The 13,648-nt window shown below is 38.9% G+C and overlaps 1 protein-coding gene across 1 annotated transcript in view; it reads right to left on the bottom strand.

The window, feature by feature from the left end:
* Positions 1-12,507, bottom strand: part of myo1d (myosin 1D) — a 109,057-nt gene extending 96,550 nt beyond the window's left edge. The window contains exon 1 of the mRNA XM_007572314.2: positions 12,042-12,507. Within this exon, the coding sequence (XP_007572376.1) occupies positions 12,042-12,136 (95 nt within the window). The 5' untranslated portion in view covers positions 12,137-12,507. The remainder of the gene's footprint in view (positions 1-12,041) is intronic.
* Positions 12,508-13,648: the final 1,141 nt, after the last annotated feature.

The following is a 13,648-nucleotide window of genomic DNA, read 5'->3' on the forward strand; positions in this document are numbered from 1 at the left end:
GACGTCTGCATAGACAATACAATTTAAGAAACCAGCTACACATCTTGAAAATTAACTTATTTTTACCAGCTTTCATCATCACACAAAAGTGAGTTTCCTGACACCTAAAGTTAAAGCTTTGTCAAAATCCTTCTACATCAGCATACAGGAAGTTCCCGTTAGGCTTGCAGATCGAGATGTTTTTGGAAGAAATGAGAGCCAGGTCAGGTGATCGACGCTTCATACGGTTGAAAGCAGTTTTCCACCACACCCTTTAAAAACAGGATGAAACAGGGCAGAAAGTGGCACTGAAGTTGAAGTGAAATACACCCTAAAAATGAGTAACAGGATGGATTTAGAGAAACAGAAGATAATAAGCAGGGATCTAATGGAGGACTAGGGAAAAAAGCTGACAAATAATTAGATACATCAGTAAAAGGCTGGTAACAAAAGAGCTACAACTATGACAAATTCTGCATTTATTTTACAACTTTAATTTTATACAAGGTATCAGAAAACTTATACGATGTTGGCAGAGGAGGATTTCATATTTGTCTGAACAAGGACTGCAACTAATATTATTTGTGGATATTGTTGCATTCAAAATTAATGGCTCATTTTTCCCCCCCATTTACCTAAAAAAAAAATTTGTGCATTTTAGGATTTACTGAAAGGAAATATTATAAACAACCTTATATGAATTAAATGGACAATAACGTATCCCTTTTTATTATAAATGGATAAGCAACAATTATCCTAACTGCTGTGGGTATAAAATATTATAAGAGACAATTACAGTCGTGATACTGTTATGATTAACATTGAATATTTTGATTTTGATACATAGACAGATTCAAACACCAGAAAAGTAAGTAGTAATTTTCAAGAGGTTGTCGCACAGAACATTATAGCTTTTTGATGTCCTAGACATGCCAACCTTTCAGGCACTTTGTTCTTCTATTTTCCATCATACCCAATATTATACATTGTAAACCAAAGCAAAATGTGTCACTACCTTATTTCATCATGCAGAAGTATTAGTGTCTGTACAAAGACTTTCTGTACATTATACATTTGATGAACAAATGTATAATCCAAACTCCAAAGTACAACTATATCACTTTTAGGTGTAAGAAAGAAAAATATGCACTTTTAATTTAACCGAGGCTTGGAAATGCAAAAAAAAAAAAAAAAAAAAAAGGCACACAATGCAACCAGAAGCCCGTCAAAGATTAAACAAAGTGCACTTAATGCTCAAGTGCATTCCAGCCCATTGTCTGAGCAGCCCGTGTCCCTCTGATGCTGTAAAGTAATGAGACGTGCAGGCTGCAAAAGTGAGTAAGCTGCTCTACCCCCACTGTGGATCGGGACACTGCAGCTCCAGCAGGTGGACTGGACAACAATACAGTTCTGAAGGAAGCTGGAAACGTCAGAGCGGGACAGGACACGTTCAACGTGCAGACAGAAACAGCACACGGTCTTTAATCTACAAAGAGACCGAGATCTGAAAAATCAGTGTCACACCGATAGATTTAGGAAACTGCGGGCGGAGGTGCTTTACAACAACGGTTAAACAGGGTGGTTTAATCGTGGTGTACTGTTGCAGGAAAAGGATGAGGCCGCTTGTTAAATCATGAGCCAGACAGTTTACATGCGAGGCCTGACAGATTTAAATCCCCATCAGGGGATTCTTGGTGATGGACTTTATTTCTAAGGAAGGCATGATTACATAAGGTGGTTTGAATTGGAATTGTATTTATTAGAGAAGATTAAAACCCTACAGGATAGATTTGCACTACCTCCATGTGAGCAATAAACTCCACCATCCTTCTCAAAGAGTAAGGACATCTTTGAACATTACATTAAGAGTAAAACAATCTTCTTTGAACTCTGCCCCCATTCCTTTTGAGACCTTCTAAAATAAGGTAGTCTTTTAGAAGGTGCCCTAAAAGTTAAACTTGGATTTTTAAAAGCTGATATTATGCAATTAAGCATAAAAACTAAGAAATTGGATTATTTTAATTGCTGTATGAAACTAAAAATATGCAGTCACCAACAACAGTTCTTTACATGCACATTGTTAGAGCTCAGGGTTTAGGGGTGTAAGATTTAAAGCAGAAATGAGAATAATCATAGCTACCACTTATATTACAGAGCATGCACCATTTATTTCTCCATTTTCTATGTTGGAAAATCAGTATCAGTAAAGTGCAAAACAATGATTTTTATTTTAGATAGGGCTGTCTTGTATTTGAATTGTTCTTGTAAATGAATTGACAAAGTTAAAAAAGAAAAAATATAAATATATTTTAGAAAAACATCTATAGAGAGACTGCTAAATTTTAATTCTAAATATGAACACCAGAGAGCTGCTGTGGGTTATTCAAAGTTCTCCAAACCTGTCATGCCACAGCTTTGTTGCTAAATGCAAAACAAGTAATAGTTTAAATAGATCATGAATTCAGGTTAGACACACACACGCAGTGCCAGTCAGAAGTTTGCGTACATTCATCATGACCATGAAGGTCAATAATCTTTTGTTTTAATTATGTGCTTAAACCTTTTATGGTTTTGGTATGTAACAAACGTCTTATGAATTTGTAAGAATCGAAAATCTACTGACAAACACCTGCTTTTTTTTTGTTTTTTTTTTTTTAAAAAGCTCCCTTCCTTTTGTACTCACATGGGCTAGCTTCATACCTTTTACGGTTAGCTGAGACAGTGCTGGAGCTGTGTGCCCACAGATATAAAAAGAATGTTTGGAGGAGTCAAGAGGAGGTTTTCAGATCTACAATGTTAGATATAATAATGGCTGGATTATGCTGAGAGTTTGTTTTGGTTCTAGTGTTACTGCTACATTGCACCAAGTGGGAGGATTGACAAAGAACTAGATATTTAAAACTATAATGCATGGAAATTGAAATATAAAAGCCTACCAAACACTGCAGGCCAGCAATAATGTAATGAGGGTTGGGACTTAATATATTCTGAAGCCCTAAATCCTCCGACACTCAAAAAATGGATGGAAATAATAATTAAAAGCCCAGAATGAATATGGCATTTGTGCCCATGATGAGTGTAAGTAAAAGAAAAAGAAAACACCATAAAGTTCTTTATTGAACCGAACCAACTTTTTTCAGAAGAGTGGCTTAAGCAAAAGTCCATGCAGCATCTTTGGACTCTTCCACAACCTTTAATTAAGGTCAACAAGCATCCTGTACGGTCAACCAATGACAGCAACAGACTGAGACAAACATAATAATTTTTTATACCATCCTGGTTTTTTAAAGAGGATTAACTTTTGAAAGAATCGAACAATAAAATGGATTCCCTCCCCACAATTTTACATGTTATCTTAGTAAGCTAAAACGTTCCTGGTCACAAATTAAATATATGGATTAAAAGGATTTATATATATATAAAAAAAAAGAAAACAAGCAGTAGTCAAGAAACTATGACACAGAGGTGACAAAAGAAGACTACAAATGGGTTTTGAAAGCCTGTATTAAAGGCCTCCTCCTGACCCCGTCTGCCAACTCCTTCAGTCCACAAATGAGACGTCTCTGAGGGCTGGTGAACCCATTTCAGAGGGGGAAAATAAGCTACACAGGCTCAGCCCTGTTTATGCAGCAATGGTAATGTGTTTCAGATTACAGCTGGTTGGGTTGTATGGAAATTCCTGTGGTGAGACTGGACTTTTCAGTGCTGGATTGCAGGGGAGCAAGCATTTCTCAGAGAGCCTTCTATGAATCCAGTCAGCTTCAGGAGAGCCTCTCATCCTTCAGTGTTAGCAGTGAGACCACTAGCAGTGAGAGACACTGGGGGAAGCAGTAAAAGATTATGTTGGTAAATCTAAAAGAGGTCATACGCTCCTGGAACCAAGAGGTTACTTTCACAGAAGTTACCAACCACTCAGAATCAACTCTAGATCCACTATCTTTATGTTTATGAAAGTAATTAGACCTCGTACTTTATTGCTGTGGATTTTGAACAGAGTACAGAGTAACTGAGAGAACAGTCTCTATCTTAGCAATCGTCTATAAATATTCTCCTCCAGTCAGTGACCACTGCGAAGAAAAAGAACCGTAATAAGCAGGTTGGGAATAAATATTCTTAGAGACATCTGCTGCGTATGTGTTGCAGGGAGCAAGCACTTTGGTGTATTGTGCATGGGATAACAAATGCATAAAGAGAAACTCAGAAAAAAAAAGAGCTAGCTCAATATCTTACAAGATGTCAACACTTGTAATATAAAAAAGGGTTCTAAACAGGAACAAAGGCTCATTTATTGATCTGTATCCGTCAAAGAAGAAGGAGACCTTTAACCCAATCTCCAGGACAATCCTTATTTTACAAGTCTGCCTCGAACCCTTTGTTTACTTTGCGAGATAAAGAGGCAGCACAGTCTCATTATGCACTACACTTATAGTTTCCCTGCAGGGTAAAGAAGAGAATTCCTGCTTTTTTAACACCCACATGAAAGCAATTTGTTGGTTCATTTTAAAGTTAAATCAAGGAGCTACTAGAAACAGAGAGCAAACATTAATTTGGTTAAGTCAGAACTGTGATTTATTCAAATTATATGAGAAGTAAAATCAATGCTAGTGCTAAAACGCACTGTTGTGCCAAACTGTACAAAACAATTATAGACCAGTCAGAGAGAGGCTGCAGGAAACAATGAAGGGAAGGGAAATGCCAGCTTTCCTGCTCTGCTCCGTATTAGCCAAGGCATCCTGGTCAAAGTCTCTTTACTCCTTGTAGATGAGTACAAGGGTCAAATCACTCAGAGTCCTTCAGTAGCTACATTAAAAACCTGAAGGCAACAGCTTTTAGAGTCGCCCACTGGGGGTGGAAATAACATAAACACCATCCAAAGTTTATAGAGCAAAGAATGTATTGCCTCAGGTTGAAAATAATTTAACAAGCAGAGCTGAAACCACATCAGTGCAATTTAGGAACACTAATTTCTACCCATTGGGATCCTTATTACTGAGATCAAAACAAAGCTTTGCAGTTTTGCTTCTTTTAACGTTTTTAGCACGAGTGAAAAACATACCAAACATATTAGAATCTCAAATTTTGGAAAGGCTGCTACTTTGGAAAAAGAAAAGTCCTACCATATTAATTTAAGGAAAACATGCAGCAGTTTTCTTTTTCCACTGGGCTGCAGGAATCAGACTAAACAATGCTGCCTTATAAAGACATTTCAGATGTCGGGCATAATGTCAGATCTCCAGGACGCTGAGAACATTTACTTAATGCTGTTATTCTTTCAAGTTTTATTTAATCACTTTCTTGTTTTGGTCTTTTTTCCAAATTTAGCAGGTGGTAAAGGTTATTTTCCAAAGTTTTAATATTGTACAAAGAGGTTTAGTTTGAATTTTGTTTCTCACAGACCAGGGTTTCCCCCAGTGTATTATAAGCCTGGCAGCCCGCCATGCTTTACTAGCCCCGCCGCCGTTGCTTGTTTACTTTTCTAGGAAAATAAAATTTAAAAAACTTTTTTTTTTTAAGCCAGGCTGCAAGCGTCTGTTTATCTCTTACCATTTCACTAGCAGAGCAGATTTATTCCTAAAGGATAGGTTTATAATAGATAGATTTATAGTTTATGCATTTAAAAGCCGACAGCGCGCGGACCAATCACACCGCTGGCGCCTCTGCGCTTTGCCTCGCGCGCTGCCGCTGCTTTACCTCAGCGCGATCGCGCGCGCCTCCTTTCACTCAAACTGGACTCAGGCTGACCTGTATGGATATTTACCTCACCCTACTGTGAGAAATCATGATCCTTTGGAGAACTCTAAGAGTTTAAAACCCGCCGCGTTAGCTCTGATTGTGCAGCTCAATGTGAACCGCAGGAATAACTTGTAGCGAATTCAGAGGCGCGTTGTGGAGCGGTGAGAATGATTTATCTTTGTGAACGAACAATTACATGCGGCGTTTACATCTCAACACGTTGCCCAGCGTGTGGCTCTGTGTCTGTCTTCCCTGTAAAGTTTATGTCTGTGGTCCCGGTTGGCCGGAGCGCTTGTGGATAAGCAGCGCTAACCTCATCATGCAGTTTCAGGTGAGGAGCTTTCGCGCTCTCCTCAGAGTCACGCATCACGCAGATTTTATGTCATTTTATTATTATTTTTAGTATTATTTTTCCGGTTACACGATGCATCAAACCATATCAAATGCGTTGTCTACTTAGAGTTAATACGCGCGGACGCACGGAGATATGAGAAACTCGTCCCATAAACTGGACCAACCAGAATAGTTTCTGTGACACTTACTAAAACTCAACAGACACGAAATGGAAGAGCTACTAAAGCCACATTAGCAGCATTGAATTAAATCTCCCGTTTGATGCGCAACTCTGCATAGTGCAAGGGATTACCTCATCATGCAGAGCCGGTCCAAGGCTGTATAAGGCCTGGAGCAGACTTTGACTTAGGGGCCCCTTTTGTTGCTAAAAAATATCAGCACCTCTAACAGCTTCTGTGTTAGATTTAGTAAAATATGGGAGAAGGGAGTAGTTTAATTTGCCACCCTAAAAAGCAATAAGCTATCATCGCAGTTTACTAATTTATATTTGTAAATTCAAAGATTAAACTCACAGCATCAGATTGTTGCTATGGTAACAAAACAATCTAACTATGAATATTGTTCTTTGAAGTTTTACAAAGTAAACTTGCCAGTTCCTTAAAATCTTGCATTTAAATGTTAAACAATTTAGTCATTTAATTTATGTATGCCTAAACAAGTGAATAAACTTTAACAGGATTGATCATCTCAATAAACAAACGTTACATATATGTATCTGTGGTCTGTTTTAAAATATTAGCATTTATGGGGCCCTGGAAGCTCTTGGGGGCCTGATGGAGCCGCTGACTTACTTTGGATTAAACAGAAGTGCAAATTTTTTGTTTTTAGACTAATTGTGAATTTAAATAGCATTTCATTGGAGATCTTTTCCCGTAACATATAATTACACAGTAATACTTTTACATTTCCTGTCAACTTAACATCTTTTAATACAAAACACAGTGAACCGCTGGTGGACCGCCTCGACGCCCCCACCACCAGGCTTAGCAAGTTTTCTGGGGGAAACCCTGCAGACTATACTACCCTCAATCAGTAGGAAATTGCTCAGTATCATAAAGGTTGTTTTGGTAGTTATTTTATCTGTATTAACCTAAAAATGTTATGAAACATTAAGCAGGTAGGTGTGTGTGCCTGTCTTAGGTTGCCTTTTTTTTCCCGTCACTCTTAGCATAAAACCACCGTCTTTGGCGTAAACATTTATAGTTGGATGCCAAGTTTTATAGCGTCTTGCAAAACTATTCATACACTATGAACCCATTTATGATCTGTCGAATTACAACCACAAACTTCAAGTCTTTTTATTTAGTTTTTTATGAATTGTGAAGCTCCCACTTCACAGTGATGAATTGTGCACTGGGAGCAAAATGATACAAAATTATGGTTTTCCAAGTTATGACAAAAATCTGAAGTGTGTTGTGCATACTTTGTTGAACTAGCTTTTGTTGCAAGTTTAGCTGCAAGCCTATTAGAGTACGTTTCGACGAGCTTTGCACAATGTACAGACTGACATTTCTGCCCGTTTCTTCTTTACAAAATAGCTCAATTTCAGCGGCTATGGACATCAGTTTTAGTCTCAACTGGATGTAGCACCTTAATATTGACAGAGCTGTTCTAGCACATGATTTGCTTTGATTTAAAGCATTCCACTGCAACTCTCTGGGTCGATGTTTAGAGGCTTTTTTCCTGCTGGAAGGTGAATATCGTGCACCCCGACGGGTTTTCTTCTGGGACTATTTAGCTCCATGTAACTTGCCAAAAACCAGCTTTCTTGTCTCTGCTGAAGAATAGCAACACCCTAACATGATGGTGCTGCTACAGTGTTTCACCATGTCTTCAGGGTAACATGCAGAGTCAGTTTTCCAACTAACAGCATTTTCCAAAAAAGCTCAATTTTAGCCTCACCTGACCAAAGCACCTTCTTACACATTTTATGACCTATGCAGGCAACAGGTAGCATTAAATTTTATTCAGGGGTCTCAACATAAAAAAGGCTGAGTGCACATGCATTTGACGTTATAATTTTGAAAAATTTGCTTGTATATGCTACTTTTTTGTTGGTTCATCATGTTAAATAAAAATAATTTGGAAACATTTGTGGTTATATCAGGACAAAATGTGAAAACAAAAAAAAAATCATGTGAATACTTTTGCAAGGCACTGTATCAACTGAAACTTCCCAAGACGCCACAAGAATGTGAACTTCTATCTTGGCATCTCCACAAATGGACTGGGCATCTGATTGGGCTCTATTTTGAGGAGAGCAGAACAGGCTGCAGAGGTCAACTTCAAGTCAAACAAACCAAATGTCAGCTTAAACAACGATGTCTCACCATGAGTCGTTTTTTCCATATCAGGGCTTAATTGTTGCCACAAGGGAATGTGATTACCCGACATCCCAGGACTTTAACAGTAGAAATCCCCCATAATGAAGGGAAAAAAATGTCCCAATATGAGGGATTGCCAACTTCAAAGACAGTCTTACAACTGTAGGAGATATGTTTTAAACAAACTACTTGGTAGAGAGGGCCGAAGTTGGCTGTACAGCAGCAGGTCCTTTGAAGCCAAAATACACAGGGCAGATGTGCTCCAGACCAAGTTATTTTGGAAAACTGCAGCGAATCAAACAGAGAACATTAGATGCCCTCTCGATCCATCCTTTAAGTGGTCCACTCCCACTCCAACAAACACTTACATTTCCCTGCGTGAATGCACACACTCTGAGACTAAGGGGGAAGGTGGGAGAGAGCAAAAAGGAAGCGCTCCTGGCCGGTCACACCCTCTACAAATAACAATCTGCACACGCCACCTCCGGACTGCACAGTCTGGCTGGAGGGAAAACAAACAGACAGAAAATGGGACATAGTTGGAAAAATGATGCCTGGTGCCATCTGGTAGCTCTCAGGTCTCACAGCCCGACTGCTAAAGCTACTGTTCACACCACAGACGCTGATCTAATTTAAAAAGCATGGCTGTAAAAACACTGGTAACCAGAGCGGCTGTGTCCTCCAGAAAAACCCCTTCGCTTTTATACCAGCACTCTTTACCGGAGGCATCTGGAGTTTCACTGCTTGAAATTAGCTAAAAGAGAAAACATTCACCGACTGAAACATCTCAACACAACTCGGTGAATATTTTTCTGCTTGAGACTGCTAATCAGGAGCAATTCATCTTTACACTACAAAGCTTCATACCTAAAAGTTCACACTAGACTCACAATGCTAGGTGCCCAGTTCATCACTCCTGCGAGCTGCAATTTGTTCACTCCAAACATTACACTGTCCATTATGGGCCAGCATCTCGACTTTGAATCCATGTGGACCGAGGACGTTGTTCCAGAACGACTGTGATTTATTCAGATGCAACTTTGCAAACCTGAGCTGTGCCGTCTTATTCTTTAAAATCAGTCATACTTGTTCAGTCTCTAAATGTCAGTTTAATTACACTTTTAACTTATAAGCACCTTTCAAAAGACCCAAGGGCACTTGAGAGAAAACAATAAAGAGAATAATAATTTACTGAAACAATTAAAGTGCAAAAATATCAATTAACTGCATGCTTTACCTCCCATGACAGCCAGGTGTCTGGTAGTTAACGCGACAACTGGTCCCTACAGAGTCTATAACAGATGAGTCACCTGCAGGCCATGTTCTAACAATAGTCGTCACCATGGAGCGCCGTGGAAAAGACTATGTTATTTAGTTCTGCTGCTAATCTTTTCTGGACTTAAAGTGGGATGTTTCATATTAGAAGTCGAAACAGACAATATCACAACTGCTGAGAATAACATTCCAAAGATATCTTAATCCACCTGCATTCGATTTGTTGTAAGTTTTCTACTAAAGCTCCTAAATGCTTTTCACTCGATCGTCCCATCAGGGAACAGACTGCTTACAAGCCAAGACTTAAAGTAAACATGCAAGCTGTATTAAAATGATAAGGAAGGGGTGCTAAGTGTGCTGGACTTTTCTGGCGACGTTATAGCAAATCGATGCTCCAGCACCCAAACATTAAAGAACGTCAGACATCTGATGACGTTTGCAAACCCAAGAAAAATAATTAATTTTCTAGTCTGACTATCTTTTTTTAATCTTCATCCCATGAGCAGATCAATAAAATATATACATATTCTAAAATATGACTTTATGCCACTATTGTATGGTGTTAAGAACAACATTTGCTCTACTTAATTTACCTCATGAAATAAAAATGCCTATGATATAATTGGAACTTTTTTTTTTGGAGCAGTGTTGCTTTTATGATGGCTTAATGTGGAAGTATTAGTGTACCTTGGAAGAAAAAAAAACAATGAAGAAGTTTTATTAGTTTCTAACCTTTTATAAGATTAAAGTCGAAAATATGAGGAAACAAAGTCCAAATTCTATCTCCAAGCTTCGCCTCCGTCAGTCTGCTCCAGGGCAGCTACATTGTAATTTATCACCATCAGTAGGAGGGTTTATAACAGGTAAAAAATAAATAAATAATGATGTAGTGCAAAGAGCTTTGGAGTCCTCAGACTTGATAACGCTGGAAACAAACGCAGGCCATTCACCATTTTGCACAGACTGGACAAATGTTTCAGTTTGTAGGTGTTCAAACCTAGCAGCCACAAACTTCAAAAGACTCGCAGCTGTAATTGAAGTGGAATGAAGTTCTACATATTATTGAACAATGGGGGCTGAATAATAATTAAAAAAAAAACATATGCCACATTTTTCAGATTTTATTTAATAACTGAAACTTGTGATGGCCTATCAAGCATAATTCCAAAATAGTATACCAAAGTTTGCTGAAATCAAACAAAATGAAAGCACTGTGCATGCTGATATAGAAGCAAAAACATGTTTTCACATCATAAATGTAATATATAGCGTTGAGTAGAGCTTACATTTCTGAATGAAACAATGTCGTCGGTGAACACCAGAGAAACTCAGCTCATCCTGTTACTTAACGCTCTCTACTTGAGACTGAACGAAAGATCTGCACTGTGTTTTTCTGGGACATACTTTAGACACTTCATGCAGTAAGAGACTTATTTTCTTTCGAAATGAGGCCTGGGTGGGTGTGGGAGAAGGAAGAGATGGAGTTTTGCTGTAGCGCACAATGCAGAAACTGTCATCTTTGAATGAATGAAAATATTTTCAAACTGTTGAAGAAATGTTTCTACTCCTTTTGTCCAAGACAAACCTGTTCAGCAATGTGCGTTCTTGACATTGCAGTTTAAAGGGCTAGACAAAATAATAATAATAATTTAAAAAAAAAACTTAATACCAAATCCTTAATGTGCTGGTAGAATGGTAAGAGGACATCAATAAATGACCGCAGTTACAAACACAGCACTAAAGGAACACTGTAGTGAAACTGCACGGTGACAAAAATGTCAAAATATGTCAGTGAGAGTAGCTGTTCGGGTAAATTAGTGAACTTCAATTCGTACAACGAGAAACAGAAATAACCTCTCGGTTTACGGTCCAGAGCTGCTGAATTAGACACTAAAAGCTCTAACCGACACTGGGGATCAGTTTGCACTTTCATCACAGATGGCAGAGGTGAGCTGTAGGAGCCGCTGCCCCACCTGAACAGCGTAATGTTACATCTTCGCATGCCTGACATCATGCTTTCACAAACCGGCTGACGGAGAGAGCCTGAATAGACTGGGTGGAGTCGCACATTTTTCAAAAAGGAGTCACCTGTTCGGTTTGAAAACTAAAGGAAACGCGAGCCGTGGCTCCAAAACTATACAATGAATACAATTAAGATCAAACAAAACAAAACAAAAACGGATTGTAAAACAATGACAATAGTTACTGTTTCTAAGAGAAACTGCATACACGTCAACTATTAGCACCTGTTGATGCACCGTTTAACCCCACCTATAATCCACATCAGGCCAAAAAATTGATTAAATGCTTACATTTTCTAAGTGCAAGTCCTTATTAGTCGCCACAGCGGGGTTCTAAAGGTGAGTGACCGCTTACCTGAGTTTTAAGTTGGCCATGAATTCCTCCATCGACACGTTGTCTAAAAGCACAAAGTCTGCCTTCCCAAACTCCAAGCTTTCGTGCTCTGCCATGCTGTCGCCGTGTTGTTTTTACTGAAACAAGTAGCGAAAAAAAATATTTGAACAACTTGTTGTAAAGTGCCTAGAAAAAGGTGAACATTGGCGGTCTTCGTTGAGCTCCTCCTCAGAGAACGCTTCGCATTTTGATTTGTTTGGCAAGTCAAACTCTATGTCCACTCATGATAAATTAAGCTAGAACATATCTTTAAAAGCCTCTCCTGTTTGCAAAACCTTGTCCTCCTTTAGCAGCTCTGTTTATCCACAAGGAAAAAAACCCTCATATCCATACAAAGTTCCCTGCTCTTTCCTGAAATCGTCCCGTTACAGCGTGCGCGAGCTTCAGTCGTTTTCACCCCCGCTTTACTTCACGCTGCGTAGATCTACCAAAACAGACGCAGCACGAACGTCCGGGTCCCACGTCAATGTGGCCGCCATATTATGACGGGCAAAATCAACAGCGCAGCGCAAGACAGTTCTGTTACCTTTTGGGAACCTTTTCTACATTTCCTCAGAATGATTGGTTATGGTCTTTGCTGTATTAGGGTTTATTTGTAGTGTTTCAAAGTGTTTGAATACTTCTCCTCACCAGCAAATCTTCATTATGGGATCCCTCTGATTATTCAATGACCAGACAAATTACCAAATTTAAAGAAAACCCTATTGGACAACCAAACTTTATTTCAGGTTAATCAGATTCACAAATATTGTGTGCTCAAGAAGATAGTGAAATGGAGTCAAAAGGTCACCAAGGATAAGCTACAAGGTAGTGTAATAGAGCGGAATTCCAAGCGTGGTTGTTTCATATTATTTGTGTAATATGTATTTTGCAGTTGCAAACCTTTGTTCTTTATCTGAATTGTCACTAGTTCTGAACTGAAAATTACAGAAGGTCAGTTGAATGTATGTGTGAGTGTTTCTCTTATGGCAACGATCACTCATTCAGATTTATTAGATCTAAGTTTTCAAACACAAGTGTATCAATTACCAAGGTCAATTTGCCACGTTCAATGTGGCAGACGAGTGGACCGGTATGGGCTGGAAAGTCAATATTGCGTCTATTCCTCAATGTCTGTGTACGTATCACCCGCCCCGCCCCTCAGCCAATAGGATTACAGCCTTATTGAAGGCGCCCCGCCCACACAAGTGCAGAGGTGTTTGGGTAGACTTGGGCCAGTCTGGGCATTGTGTCAGCCTGAAAACATCGCAAGTATTCCCAAAGACCACTACTCCACAGCAATGACGAAGCCTGCACAAAAAGCAGAGGGAAAACCGCATTATTATTTTTATTTTATGATGTTCTCTGTTACCATAAAAGGAAGAGAAGTGGAGTTCATCAAAAGACGTATGACTGAGTAATAAATTGATGTGTATTGGAAGATATTTACCTCAATCTGAACCAGTCCTTCTTCAAAATTATATAAAGCTGATATTCCAATGTTTGAATTGGGCCTCTTGTTTAAGGTGAAAGGAACTAGGCTCACAGTGATTTTAGTGTCCCACCTGGTGTAAAATGCATGCAAGTTC

This window comes from Poecilia formosa, unplaced genomic scaffold (assembly GCF_000485575.1).
Source record: "Poecilia formosa unplaced genomic scaffold, Poecilia_formosa-5.1.2 Scaffold7, whole genome shotgun sequence".
NCBI lineage: Eukaryota > Metazoa > Chordata > Actinopteri > Cyprinodontiformes > Poeciliidae > Poecilia > Poecilia formosa.